The sequence below is a fragment of the Mus pahari genome, chromosome 1, assembly GCF_900095145.1.
Source record: "Mus pahari chromosome 1, PAHARI_EIJ_v1.1, whole genome shotgun sequence".
Lineage (NCBI taxonomy): Eukaryota > Metazoa > Chordata > Mammalia > Rodentia > Muridae > Mus > Mus pahari.
Window position 1 is genome coordinate 29,470,046 of NC_034590.1, and position 24,224 is coordinate 29,494,269.

A 24,224-nucleotide genomic window follows, 5' to 3' on the forward strand; every position below is an offset into this window, starting at 1 on the left:
ACTGTGAGCATCCACTTCTGTGTTTGCCAGGCACTGGCATAGCCTCACAAGAGGCCGCTATATCAGGGTCCCTTCAGCAGAATCTTGCTGGCATGTGCACCGGTTCATATTTTGAGTACCTGTCCCGACTTCCTTCTGTGATGGATTGTTATCGTGAAATAGAAGCTGAAATGAGTCCCTTCCTTCTCGCCTCGCTTACTGTGTTTATCACCGCAGTAGAAACCCAACCAAGACAGCTTCAGCACACTAAGATGCACAGCAGTTTCAAGAACGCTTTCACTTCTCAAATGTTGTAGACCGAGAGAAAGAAAACTCATTATCAGCTTTGCAGCTCATTAGCAGCCTTACTCTGCATAAACAACCACTCATTACTGCCACAGGCAGCTCATCACGTTTACCTTACTTCTGGGCATGGTACTCAAAAGATGTACTAATAGGACTCTCCTAGATCCAGGAAGAATGTGGCTGTGTTCCAGTGTTCAATTGTGATGAATCCAGCACAGATATGGCTGAAATCGTGGCTGGCCCTTTGATGGCTCTGTGAGCCTGAGGTGGTTAACAAACTCCTCCAGCCTCATTTGCTCCAAGCATTAAATGCGAAGGCGTTTGCCTGTGCTTGGCCAGCACAACTCTTTGAGAATGGAAGGATGTGTTGGCTGTACCTTGAAAATGACCCTCAGTGAGGGAACCCCTATCTTGTCCATTCTCACTCTCCATAGTGTACCCAACTCCACTCCTCACATAGGCAATGTGCACCAGAGTGTGGCATCACACCGCTCTAAGGGAAGTTGCACATTTTATGATGTATGGCTGGTATTTTGGATCTAACTATTCTCTTGGAGATGAGACTCAAGGACAATAATCTAATGAGATGGTAGGTATCTTTATTATATGGACAAAACGTTACTCACAAAATAACCTCTACAATCCTTCACCCCAAAGCGGAGTCCTCCCTAGCATCCTGCATGAGCTCCTATTCTATCTTGCACCTTTCTCTGCTGTATTGAGTTCCCTTACAGACCATTTTCCATAGGTTACTGACCTAGGGTTTATTCACAATATTGCCGCTGTTCCATAGCTTCTCCACAGACTTCTTTGCATGGAGAATGTGCTGTTTAAAGACACACACTCACACATGCTATGTCCATTGACAGGCACAAGTTCAAGAGCAGTGTGAAGAGAAATGAAGGGTTGGGCAGAAAATGAGATACCAAGATGTGTGTCACAAGCTTGCTTCCTACCACTCCTTGCTACAAGTCAAGTTTTGATGTAATATAGGTGCAGGACCATATATGCTCATGTGCCTATAATTCAAAACACAGCCAAGATGAGAATAGCTATATTATTTTCCAATATTAAATATTAAATATATTAAAGTTATTTTTGAAAAAATCTCTACAGATACCCAGATGAATGTGTAGCGGGGGTTGGAAATATAGCCTTCTGGTTTTTATTTTGTTTTATGTTCTGTAACTTTGAAAGCATTTCCTGAAGCCTACTTAGTTTTACCATGGAAACTGAAAGTTATGAAGGACTCTCTTTGATCAATTCATTGATTAACTGAAGTCAGAATTAGAGTGACAAATATCATTTTAAATTATAAATATTATAACTTATTCTTAGTATTTAAATCCTACATCAAAACACAAGAAATGGGGTTTCAAACCTTGAAAAAGCTGTACAACTGCAACCAAAAAAAATGGGTTCATTTTAGGTTCTTAATAAAATTTGTATAAAATACAATTTCCTTCTTTTATTTTTTGAATTGCAACTTCAAAGGATGCTCTTGTGCATGTACCAAAAATCAAAATAAGTTCAGATGCTGATGGCCATGAACCTCTGCAGCCCAGGGAAACAATTTGATCTAGCCTTAGTATCTGTACTTCTCAAAGCATAAGCCCTCACTGTGCCTGTACATCACACCGCTGCAGCATGTGCAACCTTCAAATCATCTACATACCCCTTAGCCACTGAGTCTTGTCCACGTACGTTCAGGACAACATCAGCTGACCTGACCTGCTACCCAGGGGTACTTAACTGCTCACCGCATGGTATAAAGAAGCGTGCCATCATCCTCCAGCCTTAGCAGCTTGTTGGGTGTCGTCATGTTGTGTGCGATGGACTTCTTCCCATTGTGGAAGAATGTGTCTGGAGTCCAGATTTTGCTGGCAAGAAGGTTGTTGAGAGGGAGGCGTTGCATGGGCCCCTTGAATCGCAGCCTTTCATCTTTCCAGCTTTGTCGGAAAAACACATCAATGGTATATTCCTAATGCACAAGAAGACATCAGGATGACATCTCAGCGGGAGAGGTCCTTACCACAGTTAATTCAGTGTGAGAATTGTCTGTGTTAGCCAGGCTTTGGTACCTACCATTTCTGTGTCGGACACTGGGCCAAAGCTGGTAACATAGATGTCTGTTCGCACCTGCGTGATTCTCTCTGAAACACAGACATAGGTTGCTTTGCACTGCCTTACCAAGAGCCTCCTCTATACTGTGTTGTTGTTCTCAGTGTAGTACCCAAATTCATTCTTCATAATCGTGACACACTTCTGGATTTTGTAAACCTAGAAGACTTGAACAATACTCAGTGGACCTGGACTGCTTCAAACTACAGATCAAATAGTGTATCCATCATTAGGAAAATGGCCTAGGGTTCATGCTACCTCTGTCCCTGGGGGTTGTCCTCAATAGATGTGGACTGAGATGGGAGATAGTGAATGGAGACACTCCTAAACCTAGAGTTCTAAGGCCATCCTGCTCTGGATCCTGACTTGAGTTAATCTCCAAATAAAGCTGGAAGCACTAGGTGGCTTCAAGAAAGGGGTAATGAGAAAGGGCTTTGGTGCACACCAACACAAGTATGGCTTGAAAAAGAGAACCACTCCTCCTTAGATGACATTGTGAGTTGTTTAAAACTCCCATCACAGGGTCCTACTATATTACTAAAGTAATGGGATATACAAAATTGATCAAAATGATCAATAATACTGGGGCAGGGACTCATGTTTTCCATGGGTCATGAGTAAAGACTCCACTCAGAATCCACCACCACCCACACTAAAGCACTCCAAGCAGCCTGACGGCAGTGGGTTCAGTTTTCCTGGACCTCCTCTTATGGTGATAATCCACTTATTTGCCATGTCTGTGTAGTGTGATTGTAGGGCCTGCCTTCTGGATAAGATACAATCCTACTGAACCCTCTGATTCGGATCATCCCATTAGGCTCTCTGTTGAAGGAGTGATAGTGGCACAGACTGCCTGAATAAAACTCCTGAGTTGATGGCAGCTCAACAGTCTTTTCTATGCTTTGGCCCTCTGAATGTGCAAACAGCGATGGGACTGTTGGGCACTGAGCCTGATAATATCTTTCAGTGTCTTAGAGAGATGTGGCCAAACCTGTGAGGACTTTTCTTGCCCTAAAATCTTTGAATACAAATCTGTGCTTTCTGTAAATCTTCATTAATAATACAAACACCAGAGAACTCATTTTACTTCAAGAATGCCTCTGGCAAAGGGTGGAAACCTCATAGTCTATATGTACAGGAGGAAAGGTAGTAGATGGAGAGTTTGGAAGTGGTTGCTATTTTAGACCTTCACTGGGGTTCAGGAGCGTTCCCCTTTAGATAAGCAGAGACATTGTAAAGACGTTAACTGTGGTCTCTGAGAGAAATCATACACTCAGAATATAGAGACACAAAGAAGACTGCAGTGACAATGGGCTTCTGATGCACATTTACAGATAAGAGACTTGGGACTTTTTTTATTATTGGGTGCTCAGCTTTTAACAGCACCTAAGAACTCAGTTCTTTCCTAAGGAACCAGAATGGACTGTCTGATTATTCTAAAAACAGAAAGTATGAAGACTTTCTTAAGGAGACCACTTCCCTCCAGCTTCATGAATCTGGAAAATGATAACAGGGCATGATATAGATTGGTTTTAAACTCAGAATCCTGACAGAGTAATTCTCTCAGAAGTTATGTGAATTTCAGTCAGCACATCTTTATGGTTAAGGGTGATTTCTCTGTGGATTTCACCAGCCTCAGCTGGAAACACACTCACCTCCCAGCCCAGGTCGCAGTCTGTTGTCATAGCCATCCAAGAGTCCGTCCAAGATCCTGGTGAATATTGTGATGTTGTCATTGGTCTCGTCTTGTACAGAATTAGTTGGCATTTGCGAAAAGCTTTTAAACAGAGAAAGGAAAGAAAGAGAAAATTCCATTTGCTTTGTATAAATTTTTTTTCAAGACAGGAACACAATACTCATATGGCATCTGACCTTGGAGGACTGGCATCTGAGAAACATACAGCTCACACTGCCTTGGCTGGTCACTGGATTCCTTTAATGAGCCCTGGATCTTGACTCTTCTTTCTTCTGCTCTAGGCCAAATGGCTGCCAACTTAAACGTAACATCATGTTCCTGGTTCCTTACTCTTTTTTTAAGAGCTGAAGGTCCATGTTTCTTTTATAAATGCCAGGCTACTCTTACAGAAGACTGCATTGTGGCTGTGATATGCTGTATCAAAGACTGTGGCTATCAATGTTATAGCCACGTTTGAAAAGACCAAAAACAAAAACAAACAAACAAACAAAAAAAAAAAACAAAAAACAAAAAACAAGAGCCTCTGAGGACTAGAAGGATGATGAAATCTCATGGGACTCTGGAACTTTTTTTTTTAAATAAAAGAAAATGAGTTTGCAAGTCATCAATGAGAACAGGGAGGCTGAAAATTTTAACCCAAGGATGGTATGGTAGCACACAACTTCAATCCCAGAACTCAGGCTGCAGATGCAAGCAGATCTCTATGAGTTCAAGACCATCCTGGTCTACACAGTGAAATCCTATCTCAAAAATGTATATAAGAAAGTTACCCAAGTTGGAAGACAAGACAGTGAACACAGACCTCACTGCACCCTTACTAGCAGGCTGGCCTTCAGAAAAGGAGCAAGAATATTCAAAGTATATTCTGGTGTGAAGTTTTCCAGACTTCAAAACAAAGGGAAGCTGGAGCTGGAAGCTAGAATTGACCCACTTAGATGCAATCAATGAAAATGCATGGTTTTCAAGAGCCAAGTGGGGAAAGAGCATGTGCATTCTGACCTCAGCCTCTCACAGGGAGATGACAACTCTTATTTCAACAACTTCGTGAAAGAAAGTGCTTATGCAGACCTGGCATCCCACAACCCAAGTTCCAAGAACTTGGTACAGCAGACACACAGCAATTCTGACCTCAGTATCTACCTGGAGGAACGCTGAACAAGCCAAGGAGACTAGCTGGGGGACAGAAAGTCTACATACTCAGGAGACTAGAGTGTTCCTGAAGACAACAGAGCCTCCTCCATTTATTTCTGTTGCTCTCAGATGTGCAATCAGCACTTGACGTGCAAGATGGTCTTGGCTTCACAGACTCAAGACAGATTACTGGATGAAATTCAGTACTCTTGGCTCTCAGAAAAAGAGCACATGATTCCTGGCACTTCCCCCAGAAGCCTGGCTGTAGGATGCCAGATCTGCATAAGCGCTTTCTTTCACGCAGTTGTTGAAATCAAAGTTGCCATCTCCCCGTGAGAAGCTGAGGTCAGAATGCACATGCCCTTTCCCTACTCTGCTCTTGAAAACCATGCATTTTCATTGATTGCATTTAAGCAGATCAATCCTTTACTGGCCCCAAAGCGAGTCCCTTTAGAATAAGCATAAAATTCTCTTGATCTAAATTTCACATCACCACTAAAATGAGTACAGCTGAACCTTGAACAAGCTAAAATTCAGTCCTGTTAGTACAGAACTCACAAATGTGAATATTTTATTCTTTTATTTTAAAATACTGTGAGCTTTTTATTTCTTTATTCTTCTCTTCTCTCCACCCCCCTCCTCATTTACTTGAGACAAGGTCTCTGTATAGCTCTGATTATCCTGGAACTTATTTCGTAGCCCATACCAGGCTAGTCTTGAACTCACAGAGATCCACCTGCCTCTGCCTCCTGAGTACCAAAATTAAAGGCAATCACCTGCTTGTAATGTGCCTCTCATTTCTAATACATGTGATAATTTCATTCATCAGAAGAAAGGATGGAGCCCCCATTGCTAGTAGGGGTTGAAAAGCCTTGAGGCATATGGGTCACATACGAAGAAGGTTGTGCTCTGGTCTTGCCTTGTTGACTAAAAACTGGTCCCCAAAAGTCTGGCCTTATAGTCTGCTTCTCAAGGCATTCAGAGATTGTCAGTCTGTTTTTCCAATTTAAGGCAATTTCCAGATGCCTAACAGGGGAAAGCCCTCATTGTTTCTTCAATTTAAAAATTAACATGTGAGAATATACAACTGAAGGGAACAACATTGTCACTCCTCACACATTCATCTACTTTCTGCTATTAAGGTACCCAAGGCAACTTCATCCAAAAGTCTTAAACATAAAAATGACATAATAGGCAGTCCAGAACTTATAAACTGTACACTATTCTGGGAATTGTATTTCGGAGTATCCACACTTCATATGCTGCCTGTGAATTAGTCGTTTGATAGCTGTCTCAGTTGGAATCAGCTGTTTCAGCTGGTCTGTCACATCATTGTAATGTACAGTGTCAAGAAAAATTTAGTTTACTTGATAAATGGTCCTAAGTACAAAGGTAATGATGTTGGCAATCACATTACAGTATATGACTTTTGTATTTTACTATTGTTGTTCTTTTTTTAAAGTTTTTTTTGGTAAACAAATTATTTTTATTAGATGTTTTCTTTATTTACATTTCAAATGTTATTCCCTTTCCTAGTTTCCCCTCTCAAAGTCCCCTATCCTCTCCCCCCTCCTCCTACTCCCCAGCCCACCCACTCCTGCTTCCTGGCCCTGGCATTCCCCCATACTGGGGCATAGAACCTTCACAGGACCAAGGGCCTCTCCTCCCATTGATGACCAACTAGGCCATTCTCTGCTACATATGCAGCTAGAACCATGAGCCCTACCATGCTAATTTATAGTATGTGCTTTACCATCATAGTGTCCATCATAGGAAAGAACTTAAAAGATAGGGGATTTAGTACTATTCTAAGTTTTAGCCACATACCAGAAGTTTAGAATATAAACCAAGGAAAAATTGTTTCATCTTTCAAGGACTTTTCTAAGCTTGTCCATTATCAGTTGTGAAATGTCCTTCAATTATATTGGCTAAGAACATCCCTGACCATCAAGAGAAAATGGTATCACTGGTCATTTTCATGGCGGAGTGTTGCTTAGCGTTTCTCTCTCTCTCTCTCTCTCTCTCTCTCTCTCTCTCTCTCTCTCTCTCTCTCTCTCCCCACTGCTTCATTGTTTTGATTGTTTTGGGCAACTGCTATGTTCCTTGGAGCTGAATCTCACTTTACACATACCCAAATTCTCACCAATCCCAGGGATGGATAGAGCGCCTATGAATTCCAGACCTGATTTCATTTATTGAACACATATTTTAATTCATTACTTTTTATTTTATGCGCATGACTGTTTTGCCTGAATGTATATTTCTATAACAGGTACATGACTAGTGCCTACAGAAGCCAGAAGAAGGTATTAGGTTATTTGAAACTGGAGTGATGGAGGTTGTGAATCACCTTGTGGGAGCTAGGAACTGAATCTAGGTCTTCTGGAAGGACAGGAAGTGTTCTCAACTTCTGAGACATCTCTCCAGCTAGACATAATTTTTAAGATATAGTTTAAAATGTCTACTCACACTGCTTATCCGTAATGACACTTCTCTTGGAGAAACTTCAATATCTTCCCTGTCCTGATAGCATTCCCTCCTGTACTGATCTTTAGTTCTTCCTATAGCAGCATTCAGTGCTATGGGGTCTGGAATATTTTCTATGCTATATTAAATAGTCATGTACTAAGAGGAGCAGAAAAAAAGACATCAAGAAAAGAAGCTCTCTAGAAATGCCTCTTAGGGCAGAGGCAGGGTTTCATCTAGCTTCTGTTGTACTGAGTGTTTTCTTTGCTTATTTTCCATATTCAACCTGATAAATGAATCAACTGCAGTAAGTGACCATTCAATGTCCTATTCTCACAGTACTGAGGAGATTTCAAGTACTGTTTGCTGCGCTGGCACAGTGCCTCCTTCACCCACCGATATCTGGCGACTTGGTTAGGCTTCCATCAAACTGCAAGATCTTTAAAAACTACTTTTTATGCAAAAAGAAATTCTCATTCAGCTCAACAAAAGCCCTTGAAAAGGAAAACAGCCGGGGCATACTAGAATCTGTGTACAGTGAGAAACAGTGTCGCTGAAGAGCCTCAAGTGGAGCTATGGTGGCTTCACCAGGCAGGCCTGGCCATCATCTGTCTTAACACAGCTGAGTGTATTCAAGGAGGAAGGGGGGGGGGGTCAAAGCACAATCGTGCCTGAACTGCTTCAAGAGCAAGATAAAGCCCTTTGAAGGAGTAGAATTTTTTTATGAAATGAAACTAAATCTGCTATTACTGACATGTATTTTCAACATAAAAGAAAGACTTTTAAATCTTGGTAACTTACTTCAATTATAATCAAGGCTAAAATAGCAAAATTCTCTTAAAACATGGAAATTTCTTTAGAGTTCATCAATACTACTTATGAGAACATGCAGCGCTTATCTAGTGGTCAAGTTATGGCCTTTGCACATTTGTTGGTCTTTCAGGAAATGGATTTTTTTTTATTGTTTCTTAACATGCATTTTTAAGTTTTAATAGTTAGTTAATTAGCTAGCTAGCTAGTTAGTTAGTTAGTTAATTTACATCCTGGACACAATTTCCCGTCCCTCCTCCCTCCTACACCTTTTCTACTCCCATCCACCCTCCTTCCTTTCTCTTCAGAAGAGGAGAGGTCCCCATGGATATCAATCAGCCTTGGCGTATCAAGTTGCAATAAGACAAGGTGCATCTTCTCCTATTGCCGCTAGATGAAGCATCCCACTTAGGAGAAAGGATCCAAAGGAAGAAAACAGAATCAGATACAGCTTCCTCTCCTGCTATTAGGAGTCCCACATGGTGAGCAATCGGCACAACTGTTACACATGTGCAGATGGCCAGGTATATCCCATGTATGCTCTTTGATTGACAAGTTTCTGTGAACCCCTATTAGCCCAGGTTAGTTGATTCTGTAGTTTTTCTGTGGTATTCTTGACCCCTCTGGCTCCGACAATCCTTGTTCTTCAACTTCTCCAGGATTCTGCAGCTCTGCCTAATGTTTTGGCTGTGTGTCTCCAGTTCCTGGGTGAAGCCTCTCTGATGATAGCTATGGTAGGTTCTTGTCTGCAAGTATACCAGAGTATCTTGGGTGGTATCTTCTCTTGGCATGGGTTTCAAACTGGACCAGTCATTGGTTGGCCACTCCCTTAATTTCTGCTCCAACTTTACCCCTTGCACATCTTGTAGGCAGGAAAAATTGTTTAAAACACAAGTGACAGATCATGCTAGCGAGGATATGGAGGAAAGGGAAAACTCCTCCCTGGCTGGTGAGAGTACATACTTGTACAGCTTCTTTGGAAATCAATTTGGTGGTTTCTCAAAACATTGAGAATAGATCTACCTCAAGACCCAGCTGTACCACTTTTGGACATATACTTAAAGGATGCTCAACCATACCACAAGTACACTTCTCAAATATGTTCATAGTAACTTTGCTTGCAATAGCCAGAAACTTGAAACAGTCTAGATGGCCCTGAACTGAAGAATAGATAAATAAAATGGAATTTAATGGAATACTACTCAGCTACTAAAAAAAAAAAAATGACATCATGAAATTTGAAGACAAATAGACGGAACTAGAAAAGATCATTCTGAGTAAGGTAACCCAGAAAAAAAGAAACATGCTATATACTCACTTATATTAGCCATAAAGTAAAGGATAACCATACTTCAAGGCACAGATCCAAAGAAGCTAAATAACAAGGAGGGCTCTAGGAGGGCCACATGAATCTCACTGAGAAGGGGGAGAATAGACATAGTTATAGTAGGTAGGCAGGAGGGGGAATGGATAGGGACAGTATGGGTACAGGAGGGATCAAGTGGGGAGACAATGGAGGGAGAGAATACTTAAAGAGAAAACTGGAATGGGGGCGGGGATCATCTCTGGGATGAGTTAAAAACCTAGGACAATGGAAACTCCCAATAGACTGTGGGCCCTCAGGTCCCTTTCATAATTGTTATAGGTTTGCATAGCATCTGCACACTGCCTCTCTTATACTCTAGACCTACTTTAATAACCCAATGGTTATTAAAACATGCTATTTGGGGAATAACACAGGGAAAAGAGTTTATATATGCTTGGTCTGAGAAGCAGTTTTTAATCAAATATGGAAAATCTGTGGTTGAATCCACAGATGCAGAATTTGTAGGTATGTTGAGCCTGTATAGAACCAATCCAACCTGTTTTTTTATTTTTTAAAAACAATCACTCCTTTTTACATTTCCTTTCCTAGTTAATACAGAAGGCACAAGGGTTTGACCTGGTGATTCTGATGAGTTGGGTTTGACAAATAAGTGACACAAATGAGCCCCATTTTCTAGGCTGGTGAAAGCAATTCCACCAGACGGGGTGGGGGTTGGGGACACTGGTGGATGCTACAGAGTTCTGAATGTACTGGAATCCCTGTCATGGGAGATCCAACTTCTGATTCTGACAAACTGAATTTAGGAACCGCCATCTCACGAAATCTGATCCACCAGCAGGCAGACTTTCCAGGCAGTCTTTAAGAGAAATCAATTGTGCATGCCTTCAGCAAGAGTGAAGTCTTCCAAATCCAGGAATCTCTCTCACTCAGTGTTGTCTCATTCCTGGACTTTCCAGGCACTAGCTCCTCAGTTTCTGGTTCCTGGAGACTTGGGTGTAACTGATTGCAGAGGGAATAAGAAAGAGTATTTGTGGAGCCTGACTTCTATCTAGAGACCTTACTCTGTGGTCCTGGTGGAAATGCATGTTCTGGGGCTAAGGTACAGGTAAATGGGCTGCCACAGGGCCAGTGATATGGGCTCCAGCAGCCCTTGAGTGTTCATATTCTTCACTGGGGAATGCCAGTAATAGCTTCAGTGACTGATGTCTGAACCTATGTCTCACTCTGGTGAGGCATAGGCACAGGTAGAAGGCAGAGTTGTCTCTGACACAATTATGAAAATTGTTAGTACTGGAGAATTTCAGTCAAGCCCAGAAAGAGTCACTTCACAAAGCATGACAAGATAGTAACATAAGGGAGAGAGAGAGAACATGAACTCTGTCTAGGTTTGGAATCAAAGAAAACAGACATGAATTTTTGAGACTGTAGATTCTCATTAGGGCAAGCCAATGAAAAGGGTACTAGAGAAAATTATGAACAGTTGTCATAAATTGGCAACTGGCATTTGCAGGAGTGGGAGACCTGTGATAAAAGCCAGCACTAGGGTGTCATTGCTCCTCAGTAATAGAATGCTGTAAGGGGTCAGACTCTAGGTGACAGAACACTACAAGGGGCTCGCCTCTGAATAACAGAGCACTGCAAACACCGGGCATTGGGTAACAGGGCACTGTAAGCCCCGGGCACTGAGTAACAGGGCTCTTGTCAGTAGCAGGTGCTGGAAGGGGCCGGGCTCTAGGTTCACCCATCAATACTACAAACTTTTTTAAAATTCAAATTTGTAACCTGTACCTTGGTCACTAATCACACACAAATCTATAAAATACTTTGAATGCCGTGCTTTTAAAATCTTCCTGAAGATAATGGAAACCTGAAGTCTCTTTGAGCAGAGCCTTGGTCTGCTTATAAATTACAGACTTGGGAGAGGTAAGATGGGGAAAAAAGGGGGCCAGTGACTTAGGAGACAATAATGGAGACAAGAGATAGACACACAAATGTCATTAGTTAGATGTATTTCTTTTGGCCTTAATAAAAGAGGTTTTACAGTATGGGGAACAAATTGGACTTGACCTCCTGGTCAAAAGCAGTTTGTTATTTTATTTTATTTTATTTTATTTTATTTTATTTTATTTTTTAACCTCTTTCTCCCAATTAGCTGGAACTACAGATGTTTCTACCATGGCCAGTTTGTTAGAATTTCTGAATGAGGCTGAAGGAAAACTAGGAGTGTAAAATCAGAGATGGGAAATCCGAGGAAGACATTCTAATTCCCCAGATCCACCCAGACCCACCCAACCCAAACTTAGCTACAGAATTTGGCCATTTACCTCCCACATCTTCAGACTCTACAAGCACAAATTTCATCAACCACTGACTGAAAATGATCAGAAAAGAACAATAGCATATATACACATGGAATTTTTTTGTCATCCTCCCTCCCCCAAATAAAACAGCAATACAACCATTCATAATGTTTATGGAATCTAGAAATAGTGGAGGGTGTACACAGGCCACATGCAAATACTATGAATTTCACATAAGTGAGTTTGATATCTAGAGTGACTTCTGGAACCAGCTCCCTAGAAATACCAAAGGACAATGGACCCTGGAAAGGGAATTAGCTAGGAGTTATTTTCTCTGTGAGATCTAGAATAATCTTACTTTCGTTGTATGTGAAGAAGGTTAAAGAATTTTATATCAGTGTAACTTTACTATTTACACATCCAGATTGTAATATCTATTAAGGACAGTGATGTGTTAACCTGATGAGGTTTCACTGCTAGGGTATTTTAAAGAGGAAAATCTCTCATCGGCTTTTGGAAGGTTACTTGAGTATTGTCTTAGCACACATGGTATTGGGGGATATGGAGTGTGGTTGTTTTCTCTGTGATGTTATCTATGCTTGCATTGACTGCCATCTATGATTTATATAAAATGGCTCAGTAGCTGTAAGTTCAGGCAGTTTTGATGTGAAGACTTTTGTGAATTACCCAGGATTGACTTTGTGTGTCAGTGTTCCTACCTTTTGGAGCCACATTCCTCCCTCGGGATTTTAGTACTTGTAAGAAACACAGCTTAACTTGCTTGCTAGGATCCTTATATGACTCTCGATAAAGAGCATCACTCACTGAGGTTTTCCTTGGTTGTCCATGGCATGCTTCCTTAGCTACCTTATAAATAGCAGCATGGCAGGCAGTAGCTAGACAATGTCTCCACAAGATCACTCCAGTCTCAATGAGGGAATGTGAACTTGAAATACATTTCATGTGGCCAAAGTCCTGTCCGTGGAGTACTGTGCCAGAAATTTTAGGTTCTCCTCAGGCCCTCAAAGCTTCACAGTGCTACCCTTCCATTGCTCGAATCAAAGCTGTGTTCCTCAGCACCCTCTCTGCAGTTTCTCCATGTCCTTGACACTGCTGCCTGGCTCAGAATCCCAAAGCTTATCACTGGAACTCTACAGGCCACAGCACCTACAAATTACTCTGTCCCCTTATTCCTCTTCTCAGACAATTTACTGGAAAAGCTGTATACATTAGATACACACACACACACACACACACACACATACTCACACACATACCTCCCTTCCCTTCTCTTGCAGCTGCTCTTATCTAGATCCTTTATCTAGAACCTCTTACCTAGAACCTTTGCTAAAGTCCAGGAGGTAACTCTGAATGGACAGATCTAAAAGTCAAGACCAATCGCTTACCTCAATGGACCCAGTAACTACATTCAACAGGAATAACTGCATCTCCCTTCCTACAGAGATTTCTTCTCTCTTGGTTTCTGAAAACTTTTCTCTTTAGGTTCTGGCTGTTATGTGCATAGTTTATAGTTTTGTTTGTTTGTTAGTTTGGTGGGTTGGTTGGTTGGTTTTTGTTTTGGTTTTCGAGACAGGGTTTCTCTGTATAATAGCCTGATTCATTTTGTAGACTACTGTGGCCTTGAACTCATAGAGATCCACTTGTCTCTGCCTCCCAAGTGCTTGGATTATTGGCTTATTTTTTTTATGACAAGGTTATGTTGTGCAGCTTGCAACTAAGATCTTGCTTTAATCCCTAAATGCTACTATGTAGAGCCATACTCTTCTTTTCCCTCTTCTCCGTACCTCTCAGTCTTGCTTACACCCTCTAAAACTCAACACCATAATGACTCAGCTCAGTTTCTATCTGTTCTCATCCCCAGTATCTTTTAAATCATGATGTATCCTAGTCCTTTTCTGGCCTCTAGCTCGCTGTGTTCAAAGACCTGGCCAGCTATTTGAATATGGAAGAGGCTTCTTCAAGGGCTTACAAAGCACAAGCATCTTCATCTACTTTCTTCTCCATCTCAGTGATAAGAGAAAGAGTTGATGGAGTACCCTTGACCCTTAATCTTTCCTCGTGCCCATGTCATCCCACCCACATATACCACTAGTCAAAACAGATGCTTTATAATGCGAATACCACTTAACTGACTGTATACCACCTTCATCTCTCCTCTTCTTACCCTAGATTCCACGCAATTCTCTTTACTCTGGTCTCACAGGAGATGCAATGCTAAGGTCACATCATCGTTAAATCTAAACAGGACCCCGCTCACTCAAAGCTACTCAATGAGGCCACCTGGTACAGCTATGGTAGAAGGATTACATAACATCAGCCATTCTCATCTCCAAACAATAAAATGAGATGAGGCTGTAGCTCACTTGGTAAAGTGCTCACCTAGCTTGCACAAAGCCCTAGGTTTGAACCTAGTACTACATAAATTGGGCACCGTGATACACACAATAATCTCACAAGTCAGGGACAGAGATAAGAGGATCATGGGTTCAAGTCCTTCCTTGGCTTCATAGAGAGTTCATAAGTAACATGAGATACATGAGACCCTATTTTAAACCAATGAGAAAGCAAATAATTAACAAGCAAGCATAAACAATTCCACTCCACTCCATGGCCCTCTGTAATTCTCCAGGTAAAGTTACCTGACATGGCAGGTTGTCCAATGTCTCATCCAGTTCTTACCCTTACACTGTGATTATGCCTCCTGTGGATTTCTACCACCAATGACAACCCAGCTGCTGACTGCTGCCAATTGATTTCCTGTGTGGTATCCTGACATTATCACCATTCCCCAACACTGGTTTGGTCTTCTCAACTATTAAAGCTGTTACTAAACTCCACTTCCCTCCATCCCTGCAGCAGCATCTCCTTCCATCACATTCACTATCTCTCTCTCTCTCTCTCTCTCTGAATTTTAGTAATCACCGTCATTTCACCATTGCTTGTTTATTACCTGCCTTTTTCAAGTCCAAACACACTCTCATTGAATCCAGGCTCCATTCTAGCTCTTATCACCTATAATGGGGCCTAGCACATGGAAAGAGACACACTCATGCTACTGTCAAGTCAGAGTGATGACTTCCACAACACTCAGGCAAGGGAGGATGCTTGTGTATACCCAAGTTATGGTCTTAATTATGCTCAGGCCCTGCCCAGACACACTGCTTACCATCTGGATCACTAACCTTCTCTTCTAGCATTTTGCGTATAAGTCTTGTGATGAAGGATCCATTATTATCCCCACGTATGACATCCAGAAACTGAGCTGCAGGCTGGTTAAGAAATGTCTGGCTTCATAAAAAGGAGTCAAAGACAGAGATAAAAGCTGGACCCACTATCGACAAGACTCTTCATATTTATCATTAGTGATCTTGGGACAGAACCAAACTGATTGTGAACTGATGGGATAATTCATTTTTAAACTGAAAACCAATGCCTTATGTTTCTCTAACTTTTCAGATCTGTCTGTTTTGGAAACAGCTCATAAATACAGATATGGTGGGGCTTTTCCCTTCCTTACCTGTGATGCTTCTCTATGCATCACACGTCAGAACCTCACGTCATAGTGGGTTTGGCCTGAGCTTCTCAGGAGTCGCCCAAATTATCTACTAGTTTTGGATTTTCTTTTGTTTCTAACATATTGATTCCATCTCTTGCTCTCTTCTTTTCTGCAAAGCCATAAAAATCAGGATGCAGTGGAAATGCCTTTCTGATGGGAACTCTTGCCCTAGCAGGCATCTAGGAGGCAAGGGGTGATTCTACCACTTTCTTCAGCAAAAATTGGACATGATTCCATAAGTTCTAAAGCAGGAGCTCTTCTGATGCACCAAGTGAGGACTTGGTGAAAATTAAACAGCATGTTTTAACATCATTCTGGAAATGCATGCAATGCACCCATATGCCTGTTGATAATTCTTGCTATTATGAGAGTGAGATGAGATTTCTTTTTTAGTTTAATTCTAATAGTTCCCTTTGAATTCCATACCAATTAAAATGTGTGTTTTGTGCCATTGAATCTTCATGAAAATCCATCTGTGCATGTACACGTGTATACACGCACATACACGCGCACGCGCGCGCGCACGCGCGCGCGCGCACACACACACACACACACACACACACACACACACACCCCTCTACCCAGACCCCAGCTAGTGACTCATCCTGGAGCTTATAGCCAGCCTACTTAGCAGAGCTGTGTTCCCTGCTGTCCCGAGTGCTGTTTACTGAGCACTGGTGCATCAAACATACTTAAAGTCAGCTTTATAAAGTCGGAAGTCTGGAAATAGGCCCCCTTTTCTGTCTTTTAAAACAAGGTCAGAGATGGCTCTCTAACTCCACTGAGGCTCTGTGCAGGGCTCCCTTCCCCCTCTCTGCCTGTCCCTCTCTGAGGCTTCCAGGCAGAGCCATCAGTTAGTTCAGTTCTATCCCTGCTAACTGGTTTGACTGCAATGCTAGGGTGCTTTTGCAATCACTATACTGACTGTGTGTCCTGAGTCTCTATAGCCTGCAGCTCTGGAAAAGAATGAATCTGTTTTCTGAGGGTATGCAAGACAACTTCCAGCTTCAGAAGATATGGTGAACACAGGCATGATTCAGACATGCCTACTGCTCCAGTTAGGAGAGGCAACTACCCTCGAGTACAGGAAGGAGAAGGAAAAGGTCCCTTTTTGTGGGACAAAGGCCAAAGTGGCACACATGTACGCGGAGAAAGATCTTTCTCCCTGTTTTTAAGAGCTTGCTTTTCATTGCCAATTTAAACATATTGTATTTCAACATGTATTTAAATTGCAGCTCCCCTGTAATAAAATTAAAATACAGTTTTTCCTTTCAATAAACAAATCTCTATGCTAATACCAGTAAGTGAATGAAGTCTGGCATTACCTATGGAGCTGATAATCCTCAAATGTGCCTTGCAATTGTCACTGGCCTCTCAAGTCCGATAAACTATGATTTTTAAATGTTGACAAATTAATTCTAGTTTAAACTTATCATTATATAATTTGGTGGCACTTAGATCCCCATACTGTTCCAGTGCTAAGTTTTCTACAGTGTGCTATTTAGATTGCTGGTTTCATTAAAATAACCATAATGGCTTAAGTAATTCCATGAATCTGGATGGGCCATGGCAAAGGCTGACTATAAGGCCTTGGCTCAGTTGTATGCTTGACTCATGCCCTGCTCTATAATTCACAACGTATAATAAAATTAGAAAACTATTGAAAATGAACTCTTGGTGGTTAAATTTAGAAGAAAAGATACAGAGAAAGACAAATAATTCTCTTGGTATTTTCAAAGCAAATTTGCGTTAAATATCTTATATAATCATCAAATATACTTCCCTCTTCACAAACGCATCTTCTGTTGCTGAATGAGCAGATTTTTTACAAATGTGGTGTGTCAACTTGTACCTGTGCAGAACTGTCTATGTGGCCTCTTTCTCATTCTCCCCTGCCTGAGTTTGCATAGAACTCCTTACTCCTGCCAGCTCTTGAGTCTCCTGGGTATACTTAGGAGCATCAGCAGCTCTCTGACTAGGGAGTGATCAAACCAGGACCTTTGTAACTTCCCTTTTCAACTCCCTTTGAAGCTCAATCGCAGAAATCCTTTCTTTGGTGGAGGGATGATGGGGCAGGGAATTTGTTCAACCTGTTCCCTTCCCCAATTTCAGAGTACCGAAACTCCTTTTAAAGTCCCAAATGGATAATACATTTCAGGGACATATCCCCCAGCCTCTAGATTGCTTTGACATATTCCAAAATTGTAGTCAGAGAGAAAAAAGAAAAAAAAAAAAAAAAAAAAAAAGCACAGGGTGAGACTGAGCAAAATGACCCAGAGCATTACAGAGTGAGGAATCCCAGCAGGTGCTGGCTGGGTAGAGCTCCCTGCTGAGATGCTTATCCTTCCCACCTTGCCAGCTGCAGAATGGGGCTAATGACACTGAGCTCCTCATAAGGAGGCTCCTAGGATTGACTTAGAACATTATAAGAGTGGGTACTTTGCAATCTGTCAAGACCTAAAGTCAAGGAAATGTTATGAAATTGGCTGAGTTTCAACACAATTATTCCTAACTACAATTAGTCTGAAAGCAAGCAGAACCTCATTTAAGAAGAAATAAGTGGGGGCCTTGTCTTATGTCTTGTGATGTGTTCTGTGTGTAATGAGCACCCCACACACACACACATATACAGCAGAGGACTGCTGGTTCTGGACTCAGTCAGAGAAGATTCACCTAACCTTCAAGAGACTTGAGGCCCCAGGGAGGCGGGGGAGGGGTGGGGAGAGAGTCTGGTAGTGTGTGTGTGTGTGTGTGTGTGTGTGTGTGTGTGTGTGTGTGTGTGTGTATACATCCTCTTGGAGACGAGGATCCGGGAAGGAGGTATGGGATGTGGAACAGTCAGAGGGTAGACCAGAAGGGAGATTAAGTCTGGACTGTAAAAAAATGATTAAAGAATAAATAATAGAGAAAGAAATAAGAAGAAATAAGTGGGGGCTTGATATGTCTTATGATGTGTTCAGTGTGCAATGCATGCTGCTTGGCTCCGCAGCACCTGGCATATAATTGCACTTGTAGGAATATCTTCTTTCTTGTTATTTTATTTATTTACATTTCACCCATTGCTGCCCCCTGTCGAGCCCCCTCCCACAGTTCCTCATCCTGTTACCCCTCCTTCTTGCCTCTAAGAGGGTGCTCCTCTTCTCCCTCCACTCCGGGTTACCCCCTTCCATGGGGCCTCAAATCTCTGGAGGATTAGGCCTATCTTTTCCCACTGAGGCCAGACCAGGCAGTCCTCTGCTACATATGTTCAGACTAGTCTGTGCATCTTCTAATAGAAAGAAGTTCCAGTACTTAAGAAATTTCCAAACCGAATGTGTTCTTTACAAGAGAATCTAGAGCAGGGAAATCAGAAATGATGTAAATGTCCTAAACTAGGGAAGTAGCTAATGTAGGCCCACTGTTGTTCTGCTGCAATATCTATCCATTTTGAAATCACAGAGCCTACAGAATATGTAACTGTGGAAGGTTAGGGCCCCAAACCAACAAAAAGCTAAATATGCAGTAGACCCCAGACATGTACAATACATACAAGAGCACGCAGCACTAAGAACCAGAAAGGGAAGGATGGTTACTTGGGAGTTGGTACCAGTTCATAAACCAGTCTGCATCGCACACATTTCCTGCAGTTTGTAAGTATTATTTTATAATAGACTCTAAAACAATGAAAATATTCCTATCTAAAACACTAATATCTTCTCCAACAGTTACTGCTTTTGAGAGATTGAGGGCTACCCTCAGACTTAATCAGAATTTCCTTCCAGAAACTGACAGTCTCAATCTGCATTTTGTAGAAGACCTTATAGATCCACACAAGTAAGAAACTAACTAAAGTCATACACATAACTTTCGACTTCAGACTTGTATCTACCAGAAAGCTTTCCCTGCCTTGTTCTGTTCACAATACTCGGAATTATTGTGCTACATTCTACAGACTGTATGTTACCAAGACAGCACAGCTCAGCATAAGCATCACTTCTAAAATATCTCCCAGTATACATAGACTATCAGAAAACAAGCCAACTATTTTAAATGTATTAATTTGCAGTGGTGGAATATTCATGAGATTTCATTCACACGCACCTTCCATTCAGAAAAGCAATGGGAAAACTACAATTTATAGGATTTAATAAAGAAAAGAATCTTGTAAGAAAAAACCCTCATATAGTAGACTGAGAATCGAAGGGCCAGGGATGGAGAACATGTTTCCCCGGTATAAGCAAGGCAAGAATAGCACCCAATAATGAGGGACTCACACATCGTTTATGGTGTGTCTTACAACCAATGAAAAGTACAACCTGCTAGACAGAGTGAGTTTCAGAACCAAAGTTCCCAAGCATTTGACCTGAAAAACAAGACTCTAGAGCATATTCTGCACGGGTGCAAATGATAAATGGACAGAGGATGCACAGGCCTGGGAAACAGCCCACAAAGACACCCTTTTCTTTTTTTTTCCTGGCAAGGAAAGACGTCCTTGCTGGAGAATGACATTTCCTGCCCGTGCTCTAGACACTCTCTGCCTTTCTGACCCTTCCAGTTTGAACAGAAGAGGAGAGATGAGGAACAAGAAGAGAAGGTGAGAGAAAAGAGACAGAGACAAAGCTAGACATCTAGAAGCCACAGAGTCAGATATGAGAAAGATGAGGCAAGTGAGGAGAGGAAAGAAGAAAGAAAGCTGAGAGGGGTACGAGAGCAGATGAGAAGAGGTAGGGAAGACACAATGACAAGGTTTTCTCAGGTGCTCAGAAGACGTCTTAACTGCCCCGGGCACCAGCACGAACCCTCGTGGGAATTTTGTTCAGCAGAGTGGGCCTGTGAATACCTGCCAAGTAGCCCGTATACTAGTCAGTCATACGAATGGAAACAGGTGACTGTGCCCTGCAGTCCTTTAAAAGTATCCGACGTGTTCCCTTGGGAAAGAGCACTGGTAAACAGGAAGCCAAGCAGCACACCCTGTTCAGTGGGAGTACTTCAACCTGCAATCCTTCTGATTAGCCAGGACAATTTGGGGCAGTGAGGGACACAGGAGAGAAGAGGAACACTGATTGCCTTCTAACCGCATGCATCTTGAGTGTGAGGTATTACTAGTGTGCCAAGGAAAGGCTAGCATTAGTACAGAGACGCTAAAGGCACAAATGAAAGAGGTCAGGGGAAACGACATTTCCAGAACCTCGAGGGTAAGCCAGGCATAGTTTATGATCTCTGTACGTGGCTCAGTCCAAAACTATTATGGATCCCTTTCCATGACACAGGCACTAGCCTGGCTTGAGGAATAAAAATCAGTGGCATAATGGACTCAAGGAGAGGATGGAAGTGTGGCACACTTGTCTAACAGCAGTGGATGTTCTTAACGTACATGAACTTCTGAATCTCTTCCAACCCAAGTAGGAAGAAACAGCTTCCTTTAAGCCATCTTCTGCTTCTACTTGTAAAAAACCTCTTTTCTTTTGTCTAACTCATTTCTGAGATCCTGCACCAGAAACCGCCTTGCTCAGGAAGAAAGCATGGGTCAGGACATATTCACCACAAACCAAAGGGTGCAGGACTGCAGAGGTGGCAACCAAAGGTTTGTCCTGTTCTGCAGGGCTTCACAACAGCACAAGCCCCCAAGACCACAAAATGAAAGCACACGGGATAACTTACCCAAAGTGACTGGATAAGGTCATGGAAATACAGAAGACAAGGAGGGTTTGGGTCATGATAAATCTAGAGAGCATTCCATTGTCCATTCCCAGTGAGAATAATAGTCGAAGCAGATGAATTTGGAAGAAAAACTGTTCTTTCCTCCAACTTGATCTTGACGCTGAAAGTAGACAAAAGGGAGCACATGAACATGGATATTCCCGTCAGTACAGTGAATCCAACCATGCTGCTGCCACAGTGAAGCTGACAAAGACTGAGCCTGGCCCTTGTTACCAGCTGACTGTGCCAGCACAGTTTGCACCATCTCCTCTGGGCAGCAAGGCGGTGTAAAAAGGTGACAGTTACAGCTTTAGTTCACTTTAACAGAGTGTACAGTCGTTATAATAGATTGCTTGCATCCCTTAATATTGTACTGTTATAGCAGGGTATAAATGACCCAATTATTAACATAGGTCTCAAAAGTTATCTGACAATTGCATTTTGCATCTATCAAATCCACAAGTTAGATAAATTTACCTTTCTGAAATATTTGCCACACGTTCAAAGCCAGCAAGCTGCTTCTTGTTCTGCAAGGTGCTGAAAGTGTGTGGGAAGAGGGGGAAAGGCACATGTCAGAAACACGTCTTCTATAGGATCGCAATGGTAGACTTGCCGGTGAGGGTCAGACTTTCTGGGTTGGCATTCTGCCCCCAGGACTACATGGCTTAGTAATCACGACACTTGGAACATATCTCTGTTCTTAGCTAGACGCTGGTTAACACAGTGGTAATCCAAGCAAGTACTGACCCTGGGCCAGCAACAACCTTAGAGAAGGCATATAACATCTCAACATGCGCATAACGCAAATAGATGCTCAATGCACACGAGCAAGCCAGAGTTCCAAAAGAAACACATTTCTACGGAGACCCCCCGCCCCCAAAGTCCAGAACTGAAAAACCACACAACAGGTACTTTCATCTCGGAGGAGAAGGCCCTCTGAGATTCCCTTCAAGAATAGAAAGGCTGGCATGCGGTGGTCGCCTGGGCGAATCCCAGGGCTCGGCGCCGGTAGTCTGGCGAGTCTAGGCGGCGAGCACGCGGCGCCGCATTCAGGGAAACTCGGGCGGTGCCTTCTGCTGCCCCTGAGCCCCCGACTTCCCGATCCCCACAGCTAGACTGCTCTCCCTCGGGCCCCTCAGATCCCGGTGCAAGCTCACCAGTGCTGGCGCACAGCGCAGGTGGGATAAGGGGTGGCACTGCGGAGCCGCAGCCTCCGCCACCCCGCACCTGCTGCCGCTCCGCAGCGCCACCGGACACCTCTGGTGGTCCTGCCCTCAGGCTCGCTCCCTTCAGACCTCCTTAGCCCCCAAGCGGGCCAGCTGAGCGCTCGGCAGGCAGCGCCTTCCTCCTCTGCTGCGCGCGGTGCAGTGGCGGCGCAGCCAAAGCCCGGCCTCGAGCAACCCGCGCGACAGGCGCGCGACACCAAGTGGGGCCCGCGCCCACCGCGCGCCCCTGCTCCCGAGCGGGAGCCGCCTTCCAGGCCGGCGAGCTCCGCGACGGCCGCAGGCAGCGGCTCTCTGCTGTCTACCGCGAACCAGGAGGCGCTGCGCCCAGAGCCCCGTCCAGCCGCGCGACCGGATCCCCTGCCCTCCGTGCTGGTGGCCTCCGCAGTCTCCGGGCAAAGTTTGCACTGCGGATCCGTGAGCGCCCAACTGCTCTGCGCTCTTCCCGGTTCTGAGGCCGGGGTGCCCGCAACGGCGACCGCCGCAGCTCCTTACCCTACGCGCGGGCCCCGACTGGCGAGCCGTCGGCGAGGGCGCATCCTGCTTCGCCGCCGCCCGCTGTCCCCGCAGCGGGCGCGGCTGGCTGGTGCGGTGTCACCGCCCCATGCTGCCGGCGCGAACTTGCCCGGCGCTCGGCGCCGAGGAGCCCGGGAGCCCCGCGCTCCCGCTGCAGCCTTGCGGCTCTGTTCCGCGCCGCGCCTGAGGCCGCGCGTTGCCCCGCTGCAGATTCCCCCAGCGCCCCCGGCGGACTCGCGCTCGCTCTCACCTCTCCAAAGCGCCACATGTCGTCCCTGGGTTTGAGGAACGTTCCTCTGCCTAGGCGCCCGGTAGAGGCCGCCAGACTCTCACCAAATGCCCGGCCCCCGGCCCCGCTCAGTCCAGTTGGAGGGCATGGGAGCTACTGTCTGACCCGCTTCGGGAAAGACCATGTTTCTGCTGAAGTTGCTTGTGGGCATTGGAAGCATATTTGATTCCCCCTAGAATAACCGCTAGTCACCTTTTAGGACAGAGGAGCAAAGGTGTGGGGACTGGCATCAGCATCTGTAACCAAGGTGGATGCTATGTCAGGTAGGATGGCCAGCACTTTTTGTTCTAACTCAGGAGCAACCTTAGATTTACCCAGCCATTCTTTTCAGAAAGAAACTGGTGCAAGAGAACCCTCATCATTTAATTCACGGAGAGTAATTATTGCCGGATCTTACAATGAAACCCTTTCACAATAGCAGGGCATGTTTAGGGCATTACTGAAGACTCATCCCTTGATAAACTGTAGCATCCTTAGTGCAGAGACAGGGTGTGGGGTCGTAGATAGAAAAGTAGGTCACAGGCAGTGCAAAGCTTTCCTGTGCCCCTCTGGGGCCTGAAAGGAAGACATTACCTTCTCAGCGGGCACATGCGGTTGATTAACGTGTTGGTCCAATGTCAGTAGCATAGTTTATGCGAGACAAGGGCAGCTAGGACCAATTACCACTGGGCAGAAAAGGCCTTTTCAAATGCTACACAAGGACGCAGAGGCAGCTCCTTCCTCGACTGCAATGTGTTGTTTCCACTGGAGTAGGCTTAGTGCTTGCTTAGCATACAGGAAGCACTGGGTTCCATTCCCTGCACT

General features: G+C 43.8%; 1 protein-coding gene across 5 annotated transcripts in view; it reads right to left on the reverse strand.

Moving 5' to 3' along the window:
- Gabra5 (gamma-aminobutyric acid type A receptor alpha5 subunit) overlaps positions 1–23,506 on the reverse strand; it is a 98,185-nt gene extending 74,679 nt beyond the window's left edge. Inside the window, exons 1-6 of one of the 5 annotated variants that reach the window (XM_029547212.1) lie at positions 23,111–23,387; positions 21,870–21,929; positions 21,354–21,513; positions 4,062–4,183; positions 2,371–2,438; positions 2,046–2,266 (exon numbers count right to left, since the gene is read on the reverse strand). In XM_029547212.1, coding sequence (XP_029403072.1) covers positions 2,046–2,266; positions 2,371–2,438; positions 4,062–4,183; positions 21,354–21,439 — 497 coding nt within the window. In that variant the 5' untranslated portion in view covers positions 21,440–21,513; positions 21,870–21,929; positions 23,111–23,387. Of the gene's footprint in view, positions 1–2,045; positions 2,267–2,370; positions 2,439–4,061; positions 4,184–21,353; positions 21,514–21,869; positions 21,930–22,549; positions 22,771–23,110 lie in introns of those variants that run through there. The other 4 variants (XM_029547218.1, XM_029547222.1, XM_021196067.2 and 1 more) reach the window with 4 other exon arrangements.
- Between the last annotated feature and the right edge of the window lie 718 nt (positions 23,507–24,224).